At 42.1% G+C, this 23,301-nt stretch overlaps 1 protein-coding gene and 1 pseudogene across 1 annotated transcript in view; one reads left to right on the top strand and one right to left on the bottom strand.

The window, feature by feature from the left end:
* The first annotated feature begins 730 nt into the window (after positions 1–730).
* E2F5 (E2F transcription factor 5) overlaps positions 731–23,301 on the top strand; it is a 51,884-nt gene continuing 29,313 nt past the window's right edge. Inside the window, exon 1 of the mRNA XM_089679719.1 lies at positions 731–958. Within this exon, the coding sequence (XP_089535845.1) occupies positions 845–958 (114 nt within the window). The 5' untranslated portion in view covers positions 731–844. The remainder of the gene's footprint in view (positions 959–23,301) is intronic.
* Positions 9,846–17,336, bottom strand: LOC149460450 (uncharacterized; annotated as a pseudogene).

The raw sequence follows: 23,301 nt of genomic DNA, 5'->3' as shown, positions 1-23,301 counted from the left end.
CCTTTACCTGTACTTTTATATTTTCATATTAAATGTGCTGCTTAAAAAAATTACAGTAAGTCTTCTAGGTGTTGCATAGCGAATGACACATGGAGGGATCTACTAAAACTGGAGAGTAGAAACTCAGTTGCAGCTCTGCATAGTAACCAATCATCTTCCAGGTTTTATTGTCAATGCTGAACTGAACAAGCTGAAGTTAGAAGCTGATTGGCTACCATGCACAGCTGCACCAGATTCTGAGTGCTCCAGTTCTAGTGAATCTCGTCCATGATTTCCACAGAGCTCAGCCCAGGTCCATACAGAGAATGTCCCCCGCACACTCCCTCGGGATCTTCCAGCCACGTGCTCCTGTGTTGTTCTCCAAGTCATCCAATGCCTGACAGCTTCCTTATTTACTCTTCAATGCTGATTGGCTCGCTGCAGGATGACGTAATACCACCGAGCCCATACCACTTCTTTGAATGAAAGCCGTACTTGAAAAGGAAAAACACTTGACAAACAAAAAATGATAACGAGCTGTGTGTTGGTTACAAAAGAAACCGAGCTCTGCTTACAATTAAGTTCAATGACACTAAATAAATCACTCAGACGTTCACTGTTTTTTCTCGTGTGTAAATTCTGCCAATTTCCAAAATGGCTACACCAGCTTCTCATGACGTGTTCGGTCCCTTAAATATGTCGCCTGCAGGTGCCTTCAAGTTTCCGTCTCCAAGGCAACCGCGCGGCAGGACGTCACTTCCGGTGTGGTGGCTTCTCTCGTGGAGCTCCTCGTGCTCTTGCAAGGTTGGAGACGGTGCGGTTGTGGGGCGGGCTGGCTGCCGAGGCCCGCCCCGGGATCACGGGCATGGCGGAGCCGGCGGGAGTGTCCAGCAGACATGAAAAGAGTCTGGGGCTCCTTACCAGCAAATTCGTGTCTCTGCTGCAGGAGGCGAAAGACGGTGTGCTGGACCTGAAAGTGGTGAGTGACCCCTGGCCTGTCACCCCTGACTGTTGCCCCCGTTCCCTTGACTGCCGTACCCAACATCCCTGTCTGGTTTCTCTACTCCTGGCACCCCCTGCCTATTGCCCCCTCCTCGGACTGATGGCCTCTACAGTGCTACTGCCTGCCCTCCCTGACTTCAGTCCCCTAGGCTGACTCTAGCCTGGAGCTTCTGTCTGCTGTCCCCTACGCCTCACACCTGTCTGGTGTCCTCAGTACCTGGTCCTGGCCTCTTGCCCCGGTCTGGTGTCCTCAGTACCTGGTCCTGGCCTCTTGCCCCGGTCTGGTGTCCTCAGTACCTGGTCCTGGCCTCTTGCCCCGGTCTGGTGTCCTCAGTACCTGGTCCTGGCCTCTTGCCCCGGTCTGGTGTCCTCAGTACCTGGTCCTGGCCTCTTGCCCCGGTCTGGTGTCCTCAGTACCTGGTCCTGGCCTCTTGCCCCGGTCTGGTGTCCTCAGTACCTGGTCCTGGCCTCTTGCCCCGGTCTGGTGTCCTCAGTACCTGGTCAGTTGCTCCTGACTGCTGGCCACTATATCTGATCCTGGCCTGTCGCTCATGCCTATTGTCCTCTATGCATCACCCTGGCCTGTTGCCCCCTGCCTGCTGCCCTCTGTGCCTGAGCCCCCGGCCCATCTGCTGCCCCTGTCTACCTCTCTCTGTGCCTGGGCCCCGGCCAGTCTGCTGCCCCTATCTTCTGCTTCCCCTTCCCTAGCTGCTGTCCCCTATAACGGAGCTTGGCCTGTCACTCCTGTTTGCTGTCCCATACACCTGACAGCCTCACATGTGCTGTGTACCATCCTCTGCAGGCTAAGACTGTACATGGGAGCAAATTTCCAGCAGTCAGTCCCTGCCTGTGTGACAGTGGTTCCCTATCAGGCTCAGCTGAAAACAAACAAGTGCAGCGTTTTTGAATGGTTGAGGCAGATTAAAAATCAAAGTTTTGCTTCTTAGTCTTACAGGACACAATATTTAGTCTTTGTCATGGGGTATATCGTACTACCGTCAGGTGATGGGCACTGGCAAAAAAAGCATCGGGGACATCCTGAGAGAAGCTTAACCTTTTTTTTTTTTTTTTTTTTCCCCTCTCTCCCTTAGAGGTTTTCCTGAAGCTTCCAGATCACTTGGCTGGCTTGAAGAAGCATGATTAGCCTGTAGTGTGGCACTGGATTCTGCTTGGGTACTCACCTTGGCACATAGTGCATTGCTTTGAATTAGCCACAGGGTGCTATGGTCTGCCAGCAGCAGAGCCCTGTTCCTGTAGACTCTTTAGGGTATGCCCACTGTGAAGGGGGTCTGAACCCCTTTCAGTCCTACATGCCAGATACTGGTAGTTTCAGGGCAGAATCCCTTTTAAACGTTCTCTGTACCATGCTTTATGTCCTTGCAGTATAAAGAACTCTTATTGTGATTACAGGCTGGAAGTTGTGACTGGGGACCAAGAACGCTGCAGAAAATGTTTTAATTTTAGTGCCATTTTCTTTTAGTTGCATGTAGTTCTGCACGGACTCTCCGAGGTGCTTTTAAAGTGGAGCTCCACCCAAAAGGGGAAGTTCCGCTTTAAGCCTTTGTCCCCCGCTCCTCCATTAAGGACTGGCACCTTTGGGGAGCGGGTACCTGAATTTGACAGGTATCCGCTCCCACCTCTGCTGTGATCGCCTAGGCCAGTGGTGGGCAACCTTTTTTTTCAACTGAGCCAAATCTCGCCAAAACCACGATTGAAATTTATTTTGAGAGCCACATTTTTAAAACTGAAAATACATCTCCCATATAGTAATTCATCCCCCATAGTAATTCATCCCCCATATAGTAATTCATCCCCCATAGTGTAATTCATCCCCCATAGTGTAATTCATCCCCCATAGTGTAATTCATCCCCCATAGTGTAATTCATCCCCCATAGTAATTCATCCCCCATATAGTAATTCATCCCCCATATAGTAATTCATCCCCCATCGTAATTCATCCCCCATATAGTAATTCATCCCCCATCGTAATTCATCCCCCATCGTAATTCATCCCCCATCGTAATTCATCCCCCATCGTAATTCATCCCCCATCGTAATTCATCCCCCATCGTAATTCATCCCCCATCGTAATTCATCCCCCATATAGTAATTCATCCCCCATCGTAATTCATCCCCCATAGTAATTCATCCCCCATAGTAATTCATCCCCCATAGTAATTCATCCCCCATAGTAATTCATCCCCCATAGTAATTCATCCCCCATAGTAATTCATCCCCCATAGTAATTCATCCCCCATAGTAATTCATCCCCCATAGCAATTCATCCCCCGTATAGTATTTCATCCCCCGTATAGTATTTCATCCCCCGTATAGTATTTCATCCCCCGTATAGTATTTCATCCCCCGTATAGTATTTCATCCCCCGTATAGTATTTCATCCCCCGTATAGTATTTCATCCCTCATATAGTATTTCATCCCCCATATAGTATTTCATCCCTCATATAGTATTTCATCCCCCCATATAGTATTTCATCCCTCATATAGTATTTCATCCCCCCATATAGTATTTCATCCCTCATATAGTATTTCATCCCCCCATATAGTAATTCATCCCTCATATAGTATTTCATCCCTCATATAGTAATTCATCCCTCATATAGTATTTCATCCCTCATATAGTATTTCATCCCCCCATATAGTATTTCATCCCTCATATAGTATTTCATCCCCCCATATAGTATTTCATCCCTCATATAGTATTTCATCCCTCATATAGTATTTCATCCCTCATATAGTAATTCATCCCTCATATAGTAATTCATCCCTCATATAGTAATTCATCCCTCATATAGTATTTCATCCCTCATATAGTATTTCATCCCTCATATAGTATTTCATCCCCCCATATAGTATTTCATCCCCCCATATAGTATTTCATCCCCCCATATAGTATTTCATCCCTCATATAGTAATTCATCCCTCATATAGCAATTCATCCCTCATATAGCATTTCATCCCCCCATATAGTATTTCATCCCTCATATAGTATTTCATCCCTCATATAGTATTTCATCCCTCATATAGTATTTCATCCCCTCATATAGTATTTCATCCCCTCATATAGTATTTCATCCCCTCATATAGTATTTCATCCCCTCATATAGTATTTCATCCCTCATATAGTATTTCATCCCTCATATAGTATTTCATCCCTCATATAGTATTTCATCCCTCATATAGTATTTCATCCCCCACAGTACTATTCCCCCCCCCCCCCTTCTAGTAAGCCAAGTCCCCCGTGTCAATTCACTTACCTTTTGCGTTCCTCTCGCTGTCTTCCCGCGCCGTTCGGGTCTTCAGGGCGGACTGTGAGAGGAGCCTAGCTCCCCTCCCCTCACGTTCGGCACGCTGCCCCGCCTACACACATCCTGACAGCCACATCCGCGGGCCGGATTAAAAGGTCCGCGCGGACTTTTGGGGCTGCCAACCGAGAGGAGGCAGGGGAGCGGCCGACCGAGAGGAGGGAGGGGAGCGGCCGACCGAGAGGAGGGAGGGGAGCGGCCGACCGAGAGGAGGGAGGGGAGCAGGCGCCCGGCACACAGAAGAGCCGCATTAGAGTGGGTAAAGAGCCGCATGTGGCTCGCGAGCCGCGGCTTGCCGACCACTGGCCTAGGCGATCAGAAGTAGAAGTTGTCCTCCCCCAAACCCCCCCTAGTCTTCTGGGACATGTGACAGGTTCTAGAAGACTACGGGGCCATTCACAAAGCGCAGCGCTTCTCGCGCATGCACAGTGGGCGTCCGGCTGTGAAGCACAAAGCTGTCACAGCCGGGTGCCCACACTGAAGATGCCGGAACCAGGGAGAGAAGACGACCGGTGAAACCAGGGGTGGTGAGGACACCGCTGGACCGAGGGACAGGTGCCTATTTTAAAAGTCAGCCGCTACATTTTTGTAGTTGCTGACTTTATTTATATTTTTTTTTCAGGTGGAACTCCGCTTGAACTGCACAGCTGTAGGGAAGACAGTAATGTGCAGAATGCTTTTAGAAATCGAAGTGTTAATAGTTTGTTTTTATCAACTAACAAAACGGAAAGTAAATGAACAGGAAGAGAAAATCAAATCAATATTTGGTGTGACCACCTTTTTGCCTTCAAAACCGCATTGATTCTTCTGGGTACACTTGCACGCAGTTTTTGTAGGAACTGTTCAGTTAGGTTGTGCCAAACATCTTGGAGAATTAACCACAGATCTTCTGTGGATGTAGGCTGCCTCAAATGCTTCTGTCTCTTAATGTAATCTCAGACAGACTTTGTTGAGATCAGGGCTCAGTGGGGGCCAAACCATCTCTTCAGGACTCTATTCTTTACACTGAAGATAATTCTTAATGGTATTGGATACATATTTGGGTCCCTGATGGTATGGCATGATGGATGGGTATCTGCCTGTATTTCTCAGTATTGAGGCGAGCAGTTATAAAGTTAAATCAGTTTTTACCAGGGTGGATAAAAATCAATGATTTAAAAAAATAAAAATAAAAAAATCTGATTTTTTTTTTTAAATTTAAATTGGATTTTTTTTAAAATAAAATGCTTTTTGAGGAAAATATATTTCCATCCAAAGGTTATTCCATCATGAAATAAGGATTAGTTTAATTATGTAGAATAAGGCTGTATATGTTTAATTTTTTTGGTAAATAAATTCCATGAATCCATTCACAATGTCATGCTCTTCCAGAGGTTTTTGTAAGATTATTGGGCAGTTTCTCTGCCTACAAGATATTATCACAGATGCTTGGTTTACTTTTGCAGTTCTCAAAACTGAATTTGACTCAGCAGAGATCACATGCCTCTTCTTCACAGCAAAAATGTTATAACATGAACAGAGCTAAGAAAAAGACCTTAATCCTAACTTCTACAAACCTATGAATACAGAATCAACCCCTTCAGTGCTAAGTTTCAAGAAGTTCAGTGAATAGAATAGAAACAATATTTTTCTGATTGGAGTGGAATAGATCTGCACAAGAAGAAAGTGAAACTAAGTGTGAGGAGGAAGGGGCTGACAGTCTAAGTTTCTTAAAATATATATATATATATATTTTGTTTAGCCAAATTAGTTAACAAACATGGATGTTTGTTTAAGCAAATAACATATGCTGTAATGTTGTTGTTTCAGTTGAGTAAATCTATTTAAATTGTTAAGGTAATGATTATTTTTCTCCTTCCTAAGTACAACAGAAAAGTTGTCCAAATATGAATGATTAACCTATTAAACTGGGGATAAAAAAACTAATATGAAAAGTTATTCTATAAATCTTCATCTACTTGCATATTAAAGTTATACCAGCAAGAATTAGTCTTTATGTAGAAAACTATGATTTAAATCAAGCCTTACTGACTAGTGATTTAAATCGGTTTGCTTTAAATCAAATCCACCCTGGTTTTTACCTTAATGCGTTTTCTGCGTCCCAGACCTGTTCCTTTCCCCACTTCCTAAATACCTCCCTGAGCCCTCTCTTGACCCACTATTGTGCCCATCTGCAGCAGTGCTGGTCTCTGTTCTTCTTGTCACATCACAGATTGAGAACCATAATTTCCTGCTGCTGTCATGTACAATCCTGTGAGGTGGGGGCAGGGCTGAGGGACGTGTCTATGGACACGTGTGGCTGGGCTCCCAAGCTGGGCTGCATGTGTCCCTATAGCAAGTGGTTTGCTGTGGGGGCACACTCGGGATAGAATGAGCAGACTGCATTGGTGGAGGGCCTCAGAAAAGGAGGCAAGGGGCTGCTCTGTGCTTTTACTCCTGAGGTCCCTTCTCAGTCCCCCAGATCCAAATCTAGGCCAGGAACATTCTTTCATAGTCCAAGCCATCTTTTTCGTGATGTTTTTACTAAACTTGCCTTCTGCAGATGTGCAGCTCTTCTTGCTGCCACTCAGCAGCTTCTGTCTCGGGGTTATCACTGTACTGAAAGAGGAATGCTTTTGGCACCCATTCTAGATCTGAACCCATAGAACAAATTGAGTCTTTAGAAGTTCTGCAGTGAAACTGCCAGATAGGTAATTGCCTCCCTCCTTCGGGATACTTTCTGGCTTCAGTAGACATTTCAGATGCCTACATGCATGTTCCCATCTTTCCTTCACATCAACTCTCCATTTTACCTGCATCAACCTTTCAAAGCTACACTGTGTGCCTGGTTTCACTCTAGACTGTTGCATCACAACATTCTGTCAGTGTGGGAGAAATGGACCCAGTCCTTGGACCACCCACTGAACCTAATCTACAAGTCCAGACCCACTGGCATTGATTATCAACCAAGCACTGGAGTTGGAAAGTGTTGGGTTTTTTTTTTTTTTTTATTTCTCCAAAGACATGGAGGTTTCTTATGATGGACAATAGATGTTAGGCTGGGGAGGAGTCCTTTTATACCTTCTTGATACAGATGACATCCCATATTCCCATTAGCAACCTTGAGCTAGCCATGATTCAGTTGTCCCTACAATGGTATGATCTACTCTACATCAACCATCAAAAGGGCACCAGCATTCTTGCCTGTCAAAAAGAAGCAGACTTGATCCTCTTGGGCAAAGCTACATGTTTTAGACCTACCCGTGGTCCACAGCTCCCATGCCTGGAAAATTGGCAGGCAGACTTTCTCAGTCATCAAGTGTCTGGATCTGGCAGAATGGGCTTTTTATCCGGAAGCATTTTAAGCCCTTTGCCATAAATGGGGGGATGCAAGATGTGTATTTTCTGTCTTCCAGATTCAGCACCAACTGAACCTTTGGGCCTTTGCAGTGGATGCTCTAAAGTTGTGAGATCCATTCACTCTAATCTGTCTTTGTTACTCCAGACACTCATGACTGCTCTGTAGAATCAAGATGAAGGACATCCTGGTGATTCTCATCACAGTGAATTGGCCCAGGAGATTGTGGTACTCAAATTTATATATACTCTTACCCTTGGCAGACTGAGTCCTCCTGGACTATCCTGCTCTTGGTCACTAATTTTGGTGGCAAGGCTGACATCTTCCTGCCCGCTAACAAGCAAGGAAGTAGACTTTCCAGAAAATCTACCATTGAACTCGAAGACTTATTTTATTTGGTGCAGGACAAGGAGAATTCATGCTAGTAAGAATTCCATGGGATGCATTCTCTCCTTCCTCTAGTTTGATATGGATCAGTATCGTGCAGCATTTGGGCTGAAGGTTGGGCACCAGAGTCCGAAGGCAATAGGATACTATCTGGATTAACAATCTACCATGTTACTTTCTATGGATATTTAATAGCCACTTATATTCAGTTCATATTCAGTTATATTCTGAGAATATATGTAAGTTCATGTCTAACTCCATTGGGGAGATTGCTCATCACTTCCTTTCCCTATTATGGCCGAACAAGGAACATGGGGTGCTGTAATTACTGCAGAAGATGGTGGTGTACATGGAGGTATATAGTTTTAAGTTGTTCCCTAACTGTCAGGAACAGATCTGTAGTGTTTCACAAAGTATAGAACGTGTTTAGTTTCTACAGCCCTGGCCAAAACGTTTGAGTGACACAAATACTAATTTACCTACAAGGAAACATGTGCAGTCATTGCTTTGCACAAAAAGGGATTCAGAGGCAAGGATGTTGCTGCTGCTACTATGATTGCACCTAAATCAACCATTTATTGGATCATCAGGAACTTCAAGGAGAGATGTTCAATTGTTGTGAAGAAGGCTTCAGGGTGCCAAAGAAAGTCCAGCAAGTGCCTGGACCGGCTCCTAAAGTTGATTCAGCTGCGGGATCAGGGCACCACCAGTGCAGAGCTTGCTCAGAAATGGTAGCAGGCAGGTGTGAGAGCATGTGCGCACACAGTGAGGTGAAGACTTTTGGAGGATGGCCTGTGTCATGAAGGGCAGCAAAGAAGCCACTTTTCTCCAGGAAAAACATCAGGGACCGACAAGTTATAGGGATTGAACTGCTGAGGACTCGGGAGTAAAGTCATTTTCTACCCTTTATGATTGTTTGGGGCATCCTGGGGAAAAAAAACACTTGATCAGAGAAGTAAAGGTGAGCGCTACCATCAGTCCAGTGTCATGCCAACAGTAAAGCATCCTGAGACCATTCATGTGTGGGGTTGCCTCTCAGCCAAGGGAGTGAGCTTACTCAATTTTGCCTAAAAATACAGCCAAGAGTAAAGAATGGTACAAAAACATCTTCTGAAAGCAACTTCTCCTGACCATCCAAGAACAGTTTGGTGACTAACAATGCCTTTTCCAGTATGATGGAACAGCAAATGTGATCACAAAGTGGCTTGGGGGACAAACCATCAAAATTTTGGCAACATGGCCGGGAAACTCCCCAGACCTTAATCCCATTGAGAACTTGTGGTCAGTCCTCAGAGGGTAAACAAACTTCACAAATTCTGAAACTCCAATTATGCAAGACTGGGCTGCCATCAGTCAGGATGTGGCCCAGATGTTTGACAGCATGCCAGGGCGAATTGCAGAGGTCTTGAAGAAGGGTCAACACTGCAAATATTGACTTTGCATAAACCTAATGTAATTGTCAATAAGCATTTGCCACTTATGAAATGCCTGTAATTATACTTCAGTAAATCATAGTAACATCTGGCAAAAAGCTCTAAAAAAAAAAAGAGGCAGCAGACTTTGTGACAATTAATATTTGTGGTGGTCTCAAAACTTTTTGGCCAGGGCTGTATATTTCAGCCTCTTGTGATTGTAAAGCACAGCTGATTATGAGTAGAATAAAGTATGGGCAAAGCTTTTTAATATGAAGAAAAGATCAAGAACACAGGGACATGACCTCAAACATCAGGTGGAAAATTTAATACTAATCTAATGAAATAGTTTACCCAAAAGAGTAGTTGATACTTGGAATAAAATTCCAGCAGAGTTAGTGAGTCAGTGATGTGTGGGATAAGCCTCGATTTCATACTCTGTAACAGTTAAGAGAAATATGGGATTAGATCAAATTCACTCATACTCCCCTAGATAGCTGTTGCACCAATCCCAGTTGCAGCTGTCCCTTGTCTCCTCTAAGACCAAGAACTGCGCAATCAATTGCCACTGATCACTCAACTCACGGTCTTCACCTACAGAGAGCCAGTGACTGCCAGTCACCAGCTCTCTGCTCTACCCCTCCCAGGGGAGGAAATTAAAAAAAAAAAAAAAAAAAAGCAGTCTCGATGGACCACTTGGTCTTTTTCTGCTGTTACTTTTTTCTGTTTTCTATGAAGTCAAGCTAATTAACTTCTGAAAATGTGTTGTAGCTTTAATTTAAAGTGATTTTAAACTTCTGGAATTCAATATGAAGCAACTACTTTGATTTCTGTCCATCTTTCCTCCTGCTATCTGCATGAGTCTGCTTTGACAGGCTACTACTCCAACACCACAGAATCCCAGGTGATGGCCCCACACTCACTCCACATAACTGATGATTGGCAGCCCCAGCTCTGCATTTTTTGTTATGACTAAGCAAATGAAAAAATAAAATAAAAGTGGACTTTCATGGTATAATAATTTAAAAAAAAAAAAATGTATATAGGGACATTTTTGAAAACTTCTTGTCCAAGGACTAAACTGGGGGTCACAGTCTACTTGTTCCGATGGAAGGAAAAAAAAACATTTTAGGCAAAACCATATTTAAATCTGAGGTGCTTTTAGGAGTGTCTGGGGCTTTATGGCAACTTTAAATGTTTTAATATTTTTAACATTGGGCTGTTTATCTCCTCCTTAGCTCCCTGCCTGTCTCCAGCACTGCACCCGGGGACTAGCAGGAGGGGAGAGACCTTGCAGTGTAATGAACACTGATTGGGTTCTTGTCGGAAGGGGATTATCGGGCTTACCCTTTATCTTTTTCACTGCCAGAGCCCTTTTTGTTTTTTGCACACATTTAAAAAAAAAAAAAATCACTTTAGGCCTGAAGATTACATAAAACCCCCAAAACATATACTTTCTGAAAGCAGAGACCCTAGAGAATAAAATGGTGACGGTTCTAATTTTTTTATGTCACATGATATTACAGGAAAATTTCAGTAAAAAATATATTTGCGTTCATTTGAGGGCACCAAAAACAACGGATTACCCAATTTTTTGGTAAAATATAAAAGATGAGGTTGCACAGAGTAAATCGATATCAAACATGCTCATGAAATGGCAAACTTTAGTACCCTATATTTTCTATAGGCAACGCTTTTAAAGCACCTTATAGGTCATCAGTATTAGTGTTACAGGTCTGGTGCTAGAATTATTGCTCTCATTCTGGTGTGTGTGGCTATATGTAACGTGTATTGCAATCAACGTTTTCATGCGTAGGCACCCTGGCGTGTGTTTTTATGCTCAATGTAATGCAGTGCACATCACACTGCAGTATGTTCTTTCCTAGCCTTGACGTCTGGGGAAATCTGTCAACAGGGACCCAGAAGTGACGTCATAATGTCTCTTCCAGGTCACGACAAGGGTAGGGGAGCAGACATGTCTGCTCTACCCACCAGCACCTGCTGAAATAGACCTGGGCCCGTAGATGGGCAAGCGGAGCCTGGGAGAAAGGGGGGAGGTTTGCGCGGGTGGGGTGGCATGTTCTAGCACTATAGTGGGCTGTGTGGAAGCAATCGGGCGGCAGGGCCACCTGATGGGTTAGACAAAAACTACATGTCTTGAGCTTATGGCAATATAAACCTCATTCTCACACACAAGAATCCAAAAACCAATTAAAGAGTGATGGGCTTACCCAGCACACCCAAATTGGTCAGCACACATGACATGACGTCCCAATCGGATCTACCTGGTGAGTGGGAACAATGCACAGGAGCTGGTAGCTATATTTAAAAAACAAAACAAAAAAACCCCCAAAAAACAGTCATGTTATAACCATACTGAACACTGATTATCCTACTGTCACTATTTGATCAAAGAGAAAAACATACGCACCATAATTGAATTTCATAGAGTACTCAAATGGAAAGTGGACGAAAGTTGAACAGGAATGGACAATGCAGGATTCACTGCTCACAGCCTCAAGATTTATTTTTTCATATGCATAGTCTCTGGGATGTAGATACCTAATGCACTGCTCAAAAAAAATTAAAGGAACACTTTTTAATCAGATTATAGCATCAAGTCAAACTCCTGGGATATTTATCTAATCAGTTAAGTAGCAGAGGGGTTGTTAATTGGTTTCAGCTGCTTTTGGTGTTAATGAAATTAACCGGTGAACTAGATGGCAACAATGAGACGACCCCCAAAACAGGAATGGTTTTACAGGTGAAGGTCACTGACATTTTTTCCCTACTCCTCCTTTTCTGATGGTTTTTCACTAGCTTTGCATTTGGCTAGGGTCAGTGTCACTACTGGTAGTATGATACCTGGATCCTACAGAGGTTGCACACGCAGGCCCACATAAATACGTGCCATTGCCAGAAGGTTTGCGGTCTCCCAGCACAGTCTCAAGAGCATGGAGGAGATTCCAGAAGACAGGCAGTTACTATAGGAGAGCTGAACAGGGCCATAGAAGGTCCTTAACTCATCAGCCGGACTGATATCTGCTCCTTTGTGCAAGGAGGAACAGGATGAGCACTGCCAGAGATCTACAAAATGACCTCCAGCAGACCTCTGGTGTGAATGTCTGTAACCAAACAGACTTCATGAGTGTGGCCTGAGGGCCCGATATCCTCTAGCGGGCCCTGTGTTCACTGCTCGCCAAATAACTTGATTGGCATTTTGCCATTGAACAATAGAATTGGCAGGTATGCCACTGGCACATTGTGCTTTTCAGAGATGAGAGCAGGTTCAACCTGAGCACATGGGACAGATTTGAAAGGGTCTGGAGAAGCTGTAGAGAACATTATGCTGCCTGTAACATCGTGCAGCATGACTGATTTGGTGGTGGGTCAGTAATGGTCTGGGGAGGCATATCCAAGGAGGGACACAGACCTCTACAGGCTAGACAATGGCACCCTGACTGCCATTAGGTATCGGGATGAAATCCTGGGACCCATTGTCAGACCCTACACTGGTGCAGTGGATCCTGGGTTCCTCTTGGTGCATGACAATGCCTGGCCTCATGTGGCAAGAGTATGCAGGCGGTTCCTGGAGAATGAAGGAATTGATACCATTGAATGGCACCCTGACTGCTATTGGGTATCAGAATGAAATCCTTAGACCCCCCCCCCCTTTTTACCCTAAGCTGGTGCAGTGGGTTCTGGGTTCCTCTTGGTGGATGACTATGCCCGGCCTCATGTGGTGGAGTATGCAGGCAGTTCCTGGTGGATGAAGGAATTGATACCATTGGATGGCCCCCACGCTCGCCTGACCTAAATCCAATAGACTGATGACCAGCCTCTGATGGAGATGTGTGATGAATGGAGTAGGAGCCTTGCGTCATCCGGAGTGTACTTCCTGTCTCGTGGTTTGCATTCCAGCAGCCATTTCCCCACAGGCATAAAGCACACTCCCACACCATCCCACTCGGGCATCAACAGCAAGGCTCCTACTTTCCATTCATCACATATCTGCATCAGAGACTGGTCAACCGCTCTGAGGAAAGGGATTTGTCCCCGAAACACGTCAGCCATTTGACCGCACTGACAGTGAGAACACCTTGCCTGCCGTTGTGGCCATTGTCATTTTTCTATGCTTTTTAGATACATGCTTCGTCTGTGAGTATGTTTTTATTCTTTCACTCCTACAATAAACCTTGGATAATGCACTAGGTGTGTGCGCGCCACCTGTTTTCTCTCTATCCAGTGGCTGATTTCCCCATCTGAGGAGGGCTGCACCCCTGATGCATTTCCTTTGGTTGTCGCTGTCCTGGTACCCTTGGCTTCCCTTTTGGCTGTGCATATCCTTAGGTGCTGGAGAGTACATATGATATCCCCTTAGCTCTGAAGTTCATATTGTTGGCAGTAGAGATGGATGATTACTGGATACCCTTGTCATGGTTAACTCCTCTTCTTCAGCACTTAAGATTTGACCCTGGTATCGGATATTGACAATGGTTGTGAGAAAATGAGCTGGAGACAGTGCTTGTCCCATTCGCTTTTTTGAAATATTTTTATATCTGTTTCAGTGTGTAGTTCTGTTTTAAGTGCTCACTCAGTTCCTCCCAAATTTCAACAGCATCATCAATAAAACCTTTGTTTTTTTTTTTTTTTTTCCTGTATTTTGTTTAAAGCTTCAGAAGCTGGTTTCAGTATGCTCAGCATATGTTCAACATTTCTCTTAAGTTCAATGTTGAGTATTTTGTGATAGTGCCATCTATTTTTTTTTTTTCTTGATTTTGCTCAAACTGTCATCAGAATAGGCCAGGTTTTTTTATATATTCAAAACCAGTCCACTGCAGAGTGCCAACTAACATCTTGTGGGTGCATTAGCTTGGTTCCACCCATTATTTTCAAAGCTGATGCTGCAAAATGATTGTTATGGAAGTATTTGTCCATTTCAACAACATTGCTCTTTATTTCTGGGACACAAATCTTTGGCTAGGAGGTGCATCAAATGAGCCCTACAACCATATGTTATTAGCTTGGTAGTTTCTTCATGTTCTAAATTTCTTCTCATTTTGGACATACTTACAGCATTGTCTGTGACCAAACTGCATACATGACATTTGAATTTTTTTTTTTTTCCTGCATGTTATAACTTTTGCTGCTACTTCGAAGTATGCTGCTGTGTGTGCACTTCTGAAGTATCAATTGTTTCTGCAAGGAATACATTCCCTTCTGTTTTACAAGTGTATATACAGTAGGATCATTGTGGACCTTGCTCCACCCATCCAAGACTTGGGTTATCAATTTTACCTTCTAGACTTGTTGCACGTTGCGTAATTTCTTCACCATATACTTTATCCAACAGTTTCCCTGCAACATCTAATCTACTTTGGTGGACTGTATCCTGGTCTCAGTAACTGAATCGTATTAACAAAGTGTGGGTTTTCAAGCAGATGGAAAAAGTTTGTTGCATAAACAAACCGAGCAATTTTTTAATCCATTAACTTTTTTCTAATCTGCTGGTTTTTATCACAAACTTATTCATGGTGGTTCCAGATGGTTTCTTTCTTTTAGAGGATATACTGTGGATATGTGTAACTGATGGGACTGATAGGCTATCCTGGAGAGAACTCTGAAACTGTAGAACAAGAGGATGGTGATTTAGAAAGTGGATAGTTTACAGAATCTTTTATGTTGATGGTGGTTTCACCTAAACAAACGTCAACGCTATTATTATTTAAACCACGTATGGTTATTGTGAATTTCTCATTGTATTCACACACCGTACAGCCTAAAAAGGAATATTTTGCATATTTCAACTCATTTCCTTTTTTCTTTTTTTTTTTTTTTTGGCAGCTAAAATATAAAAATGCAGGAACAATAGCATATATATTTCTTGCTTTAGTAGAACAATACCTCATGACAGTCCTAAAAAATATGGTGAAATAAAAACCGTTTACCAACCCGAAGGTCCTACTTTTTCAAACATGGTCCTTTCATCACAGCACTTCTCATGTTTCATTTGAGCCACCAGGCCTTGCATCTTTGTTGTATTGCTTGCATTTTGCACGCATACCTGTTTTACCCATGTGTAGAGCTTCATTAAAATATTTCCAAACTGGATCTTTTTTTTTTTCGGCCTGCTCCTGCTGCCATTTTGCTCCTCAAGGGAGGAACAAAGCACTTCAAGCTATGTGCAGAAAGATCACAAGGCTTATAAGCAGCTTAGAAGATTTCACTTTCATTTTTACTGCTTGCCCTTCCTCCTCACACGTAGAGCCTGGTACAGATGCATTTCTCATCAAACAATGTAGTTTGTAATGTACATAGATTTGCAAAACATTGGGATAAAGGAATATTCCTCAACTTTGTTTTCTGTCATGATTACTGTGAAATTGTGTGAATGCATCAATGCAGTGCATGTTATCTCAACTTGCAGAGCTTGGATTCATTTGAGTTTACCAAAAATGTAAATATTTCAGACTATATACAGCCTCATGCTCCATAAAGTTCCATTTTATGTTGAATATACTAAATTATTAATGTATCTTAAATAGAAAACCTATATTTTTTTTTTCCCTCCCAAAAGCATTTAATATAAATTTGGTTTAAACCTAAAAAAAATCCCATTTTTAAATTTTAAAAAAAAAATATATATATATAATTTTTTTTTTAATTTGATTTTTATCCACCCTGACCTTGCGCTCCTAACACATTATCCAGTCCATATCAGTATAGATATCCAGCATTCTATTTTCCCCATTGAGATCTGATGTGTTTTCAAAATGTTCCTTTAATTTTTGAATGGTGTATAATCGAATACCCCCTTTAGCACAATCCCCTTTTTTTTTTTTTGAGACTGTAAAGGGGGTGGGTATACATTCCCTCCACTTGGGTCACAGGTCACACTTGATTCTCTGTGCTACACTTTGCAGTGTCTTTTGACAGATCCCTGCATTGCCCTGAAATGTTACAGTCCATCAGTTATAAGGTAGTTGTGCATGGATATCAGGCCATTCTCATTATTCAGAAGTTTCTTGACATTACACGATGTGTAAATGTTCTGTCCACTGAGCAGTCTGTCATGCTCTGCTTGACAGTCAGCCCACACAGTATGGGCTCTCATGTTCTCATTCTGAAAGCTCTCCTGTGGTGATTGGTCATTTTTTACAGATTGCTAGTCTTCCATCTTGCCTAGTGATGTTTGCGTTTTTGTGTGAATACAACTGCTCACTGAATTCAGGGAAAACTAGCAATAAGTGATATTGTCACGCAAGTTATGAAAGAGCCAATAATTTTCTTTGTGTATTAGTACAGTTGGTCAAATTTTTTTTTTTTTTTTTAAGACCAGTGTTTTCTTTTTAATGAAAGATGTGTTTTTAGTGTCTTCTGGGTTGCTGCGCTTTGCATGTTGGTCACTACCAGTGGCCCTAAGCTCCAATGTTAATTAAAAGGGGTTGTAAACCTCTAAAATGAACAAAGCATATTTCTATGGCGTGTACTTGCCTCAGTCCATAGCACTTGTTGGAGTCTACCTGTTCCCTCCCTTCCTCTATCTGCACTTCTGACAGCTTTTCTAGACACCAGGCAATTCTTGGAGATGGCCCTAACCCCCTTCAGCACACAGAAGGTGACAGGCTCAGCTGTGCATGTTTCCCTATGAGACTGTAGAGGGTTTGTCCATACCCTCCACTCGGGTATTGGATTACACTCAGCTCAGTGGTCTGTGCTGTGTGACATCAGATCCCTGCCTACTGGAAGCTGCAAAATACTCTGTACTTAAAACACACAAATAACTGGAACTCCGCTTTTATTACAAGTCGCAACACGCTCGCCTGTCCCAGGGTCCAGCGATGTGCTCACCTGCATTGTTGCTTCTCTCCCTCTTCTCTTCTGGTGTCGGCATCTCAACTGCAGGCGCAAGGCTATGACAGCTTGTGGCTTCACAGCTGTGCCCGCTGCACATACGCAAGTTGTGCTGCACATCCTGATTGATCTGGCAGTCTTCTGGGACCTGTGAAGTGTCCCAGAAGACTTCAGGAGGATGAAGGGAGCTGAACTTCCGGCTCGCTTTTCTGCAGCGAACTGAGCTGGAAGTGGGAGCGGGTACCTGTCAAAACCAGATATCTGCAGGGGTGTGGAAATTTTTTTTAAAAACTACATGTCCAGGGACCAAATTATGGTTCTTGTCCCTCATGACAATCTACTTAACCAAAACCGTATTTAAATCGGAGGTGATTTTTGCAATGTCTGGGGCTTTTAAAAACAAAAGGGGCTTTATGTTGACTTAACCACTTGAGCCCCAGAGGATTTACCCCCCTTAATGACCAGGCCTTTTTTTGCTGTTTGGCGCTGCACTAATTCAAATGATAATTGCGCGGTCATGCAATGCTGTACCCAAACAAAATTTACGTCCTTTTCTTCACACAAATGGAGCTTTCTTTTGGTGGTATTTGATCACCTGTGCGCTTTTTATTTTCGGCGCTATAAACAAAAAAAACACGAAAATCTTGAAAAAAAAACAATTTTTTCTACTTTCAGCTATAAAAAATATATCGTAAACTCAAAGTTAGTCATAAATTTAAGCCAAAATGTATTCTGCTACATGTTTTTGGTAAAAAAAATCCCAATAAGTGTATATTGATTGCTTTGTGTGAACGTTATAGCGTCTACAAACTATGGTATAGATACTGTAATTTATGCCTTTTTTTGCTATACAGCGCTGCACTAATTCAAATGATAATTGCGCGGTCATGCAATGCTGTACCCAATCGAAATTTACGTCCTTTTTTTCACACAAATAGAGCTTTCTTTTGGTGGTATTTGATCACCTGTGCGCTTTTTATTTTTGGCGCTATAAACAAAAAAACACGAAAATCTTGAAAAAAAAACAATTTTTTCTACTTTCAGCTATAAAAAATATATCGTAAACTCAAAGTTAGTCATAAATTTCAGCCAAAATGTATTCTGCTACATGTTTTTGGTAAAAAAAATCCCAATAAGTGTATATTGATTGCTTTGTGTGAACGTTATAGCGTCTACAAACTATGGTATAGATACTGTAATTTATGCCTTTTTTTGCTATACAGCGCTGCACTAATTCAAATGATAATTGCGCGGTCATGCAATGCTGTACCCAATCGAAATTTACGTCCTTTTTTTCACACAAATAGAGCTTTCTTTTGGTGGTATTTGATCACCTGTGCGCTTTTTATTTTTGGCGCTATAAACAAAAAAACACGAAAATCTTGAAAAAAAAACAATTTTTTCTACTTTCAGCTATAAAAAATATATCGTAAACTCAAAGTTAGTCATAAATTTAAGCCAAAATGTATTCTGCTACATGTTTTTGGTAAAAAAAATCCCAATAAGTGTATATTGATTGCTTTGTGTGAACGTTATAGCGTCTACAAACTATGGTATAGATACTGTAATTTATGACTTTTTTTGCTATACAGCGCTGCACTAATTCAAATGATAATTGCGCGGTCATGCAATGCTGTACCCAATCGAAATTTACGTCCTTTTTTTCACACAAATAGAGCTTTCTTTTGGTGGTATTTGATCACCTGTGCGCTTTTTATTTTTGGCGCTATAAACAAAAAAACACGAAAATCTTGAAAAAAAAACAATTTTTTCTACTTTCAGCTATAAAAAATATATCGTAAACTCAAAGTTAGTCATAAATTTCAGCCAAAATGTATTCTGCTACATGTTTTTGGTAAAAAAAATCCCAATAAGTGTATATTGATTGCTTTGTGTGAACGTTATAGCGTCTACAAACTATGGTATAGATACTGTAATTTATGCCTTTTTTTGCTATACAGCGCTGCACTAATTCAAATGATAATTGCGCGGTCATGCAATGCTGTAACCAATCGAAATTTACGTCCTTTTTTTCACACAAATAGAGCTTTCTTTTGGTGGTATTTGATCACCTGTGCGCTTTTTATTTTTGGCGCTATAAACAAAAAAACACGAAAATCTTGAAAAAAAAACAATTTTTTCTACTTTCAGCTATAAAAAATATATCGTAAACTCAAAGTTAGTCATAAATTTCAGCCAAAATGTATTCTGCTACATGTTTTTGGTAAAAAAAATCCCAATAAGTGTATATTGATTGCTTTGTGTGAACGTTATAGCGTCTACAAACTATGGTATAGATACTGTAATTTATGCCTTTTTTTGCTATACAGCGCTGCACTAATTCAAATGATAATTGCGCGGTCATGCAATGCTGTACCCAATCGAAATTTACGTCCTTTTTTTCACACAAATAGAGCTTTCTTTTGGTGGTATTTGATCACCTGTGCGCTTTTTATTTTTGGCGCTATAAACAAAAAAACACGAAAATCTTGAAAAAAAAACAATTTTTTCTACTTTCAGCTATAAAAAATATATCGTAAACTCAAAGTTAGTCATAAATTTCAGCCAAAATGTATTCTGCTACATGTTTTTGGTAAAAAAAATCCCAATAAGTGTATATTGATTGCTTTGTGTGAACGTTATAGCGTCTACAAACTATGGTATAGATACTGTAATTTATGCCTTTTTTTGCTATACAGCGCTGCACTAATTCAAATGATAATTGCGCGGTCATGCAATGCTGTACCCAATCGAAATTTACGTCCTTTTTTTCACACAAATAGAGCTTTCTTTTGGTGGTATTTGATCACCTGTGCGCTTTTTATTTTTGGCGCTATAAACAAAAAAACACGAAAATCTTGAAAAAAAAACAATTTTTTCTACTTTCAGCTATAAAAAATATATCGTAAACTCAAAGTTAGTCATAAATTTAAGCCAAAATGTATTCTGCTACATGTTTTTGGTAAAAAAAATCCCAATAAGTGTATATTGATTGCTTTGTGTGAAAGTTATAGCGTCTACAAACTATGGTATAGATAATTTGAAATTTACACAGCTTTTACTTTCTGACCGCCCATCACATCTCTTGAGGTGCTAAAATACCAGGATAGAACAAACACCCCCAAATGACCCCTTTTTGGAAAGCAAATCTCAGGGAGGGGGAGGGGGGGCCATTTTCTCCCGCTGCTTGTAAAGGCAATTCTGCAGCTAATTAACCACTAGGAATGCTTTTACATGAAAGCCCATTTCCGGCTGAAAAAAATAAAACCAGGATGATGCCTGCAGCTGCAGGCATCACCCTGGTATAACCATTCAAAGTCCAGTGATGTACCAGTACGTCACTGGTCCTTGTTGGGTGTATATGCTATGTTCTTTTTTTCTTTATGCAGCCTGTGGGCTGAATGAAAAAAAAGAGAAGAAATCTCTGCCAGAAAAAGTGTGTGGTATGCCCACCATTAGAAACCTCCCTCAATCCACCCACTTCTAATGGTGGGCACATATGAAATGTGCCAACAAATATAAAATATATATGCCGAAGCATAGGGGCCATCCACCCAGTGGCCACCCCAGGCCCCCATGCTTTGGCATATATTCTCTTTTTTTTAACTGCGGATGAAAAATCTCATCCGACAGCACTGCACACACCTACTTATGTCTATTCTGAAAGCAAGACCCTGTTGCTGTCAGAATAAACAGGTCAGTGCTGCAGTTTGACGTTCCTGCAAAAAAATCAACAATGGTTAACAATAAAACATAAACTCAATAAAACAACTTTATAAGGAAAAGTGTGTGGTGGTATGCCCACCATTAGAAACCTCCCTCAATCCACCCACTTCTAATGGTGGGCACACATGAAATGTGCCAACAAATATAAAATATATATGCCGAAGCATAGGGGCCATCCACCCACAGGCCACCCCAGGCCCCCATGCTTTGGCATATATTCTGTTTTTTATAACTGCGGATGAAAAATCTCATCCAACAGCGCTGCTCACGCTGACTTATGTCTATTCTGAGAGCAAGTTCCTGTTGCTGTCAGAATAAACAGGTCAGCGCTGCAGCTGAAAGCATTCCTGCAAACAAATGGTTAACAATAAAACAACAATAAACCAGTGAAAGTCGAACAATCACAAAAATGACAACAACAAAAAAAACTATAACTATTTTTGGTTTTTACATTTTTTTATTTTTTTGGGGGGTATTTGTACTTTTATTTATTTTTTTTATTTTTTTTAACTTTTTTTTCCAAACTTCAAACATTTAAACAGCTGGTAGGGTCTCTCCAAATGCGATAGCCAGTTTCCTGACTACCGAACATCTTTTGAGACCCTGTGTAAATGTGCCCTGATCTGTGCCGTGCTGTACCCTATACTAATAGTTCACTAGTGTATGGTAGAGGCGGAAGCAGGGCTTGATGCAGAGGCCAGGTTGGCCAGGACAGGAGGGACAACAATAGCGGCTGTCACGCCTAATTCCACGTTTGCTGCAGACACGACATCTTTTTTGGGGTCTTCTTTGGGTTGGGGTACCAGGAATGGTATCGAGAAAATGTCTCTCATGCAGACGGCTAACTGCATCTGGGAGAGGGATTTGGGGCACAGCACCTTCTGGATACAAAAGGGCCCTGATGTTCTCTAACTGGAAATTTAGGTATGATCCACTATGTCCAGTTGCTTTATAGAGAACAAAAGCATTATATAGAGCCAATTGAAATAAATAAACTGACACTTTTATGTACCAGCGTTTGGATTTTCGGGAAACTAAATACGGCTGCATCATCTGGTCATTGAAGTCCACCCCTCCCATGTTAAGGTTATAATCGTGGACACAGAGGGGCTTCTCAACAACACCAGCTGCCGTGGTAATTTGGACGGTCGTATCTGCATGAATGGAAGACAGGAGGTAAACATCCCGTTTGTCCTTCCACTTCACTGCGAGCAATTCTTCATTTCTCAAGCAGGCTTTTTCCCCCTTTTTAAGACGGGTATTTACAAGCCGTTGGGGGAAGCCTCGGCGATTAGATCGCACAGTGCCACATGTGCAAATTCCCAAATTGAACAAATGTCTAAATAGTGGCACGCTTGAATAAAAATTGTCCACGTATAAGTGGTACCCCATGTGGAAATAGGATGACGCCAAGTCCCAAACTATCTTGCCACTGCTCCCCATGTAGTCTGGGCATCCGGGGGGCTCCAAGTAACTATCTTTTCCCTCGTAAATCCGAAACTTACATGTATAGCCTGTTGCCCTCTCACAGGTCTTATACATCTTGATCCCATATCTGGCACGCTTGCTGGGGAGATATTGTTTGATTACAAGGCGGCCAGAATATTGAATGAGGGACTCATCGATGCAGATGTTTTTCTGGGGAGTATACACATCTGCAAATTTTTGGTTAAAGTGATTTACGAGGGGCCGAATTTTGTGGAGCCGGTCAAATTCAGGGTCACCCCGAGGAAGACTGAGTGAGTTGTCGTAGAAGTGCATAAAACGCATTATACTCTCATATCTATGCCTGGCCATGGCAGCAGAGAACACGGGCATGTGAACAAGAGGGTCGGTGGACCAATACAACCGCAATTGATTTTTATCATTAATGCCCATGTTGAGGGTTAGGCCCAAAAAAACTTTAAATTCGGAAACCGTAATGGGTTTCCATGCGAATGGTCTGGCAAGGTTTGAATTTGGGTTGGCGGCGATAAATTGGCGTGCATATAAATTGCTTTGATCCACAATCAATGCATAAAGATCTTCTGTGAAAAACAGCTCAAAAAAATTAAGGGGAGTATTTAAATTTGCTGTTTCCACCTGAATTCCGGGTTGGGCAGTGAATGGGGGAAGTACGGGTGCTGCAGAATTTGTGGGCTGCCAATCGGGATTTGCAAGCACATCCGGAAGGACACTAGGGGCTCTACGGGCCTGTCTGCGAATTCTTGGTGGCCGCGGGACACTACTTGTGCTCGCCACCGCACCAGCTTGTACTGCACTTATGGGACTCGCCACGT

The sequence above is a fragment of the Staurois parvus genome, unplaced genomic scaffold (genome assembly GCF_062004578.1).
Source record: "Staurois parvus isolate SC_StPar_1 unplaced genomic scaffold, SC_StPar_1.0 ptg000230l, whole genome shotgun sequence".
In the NCBI taxonomy this organism is placed as follows: Eukaryota; Metazoa; Chordata; class Amphibia; order Anura; family Ranidae; genus Staurois; species Staurois parvus.
The sequence above is the reverse complement of the archived record's forward strand: the minus strand, read 5'-3'. Positions and strand labels throughout refer to the sequence as shown.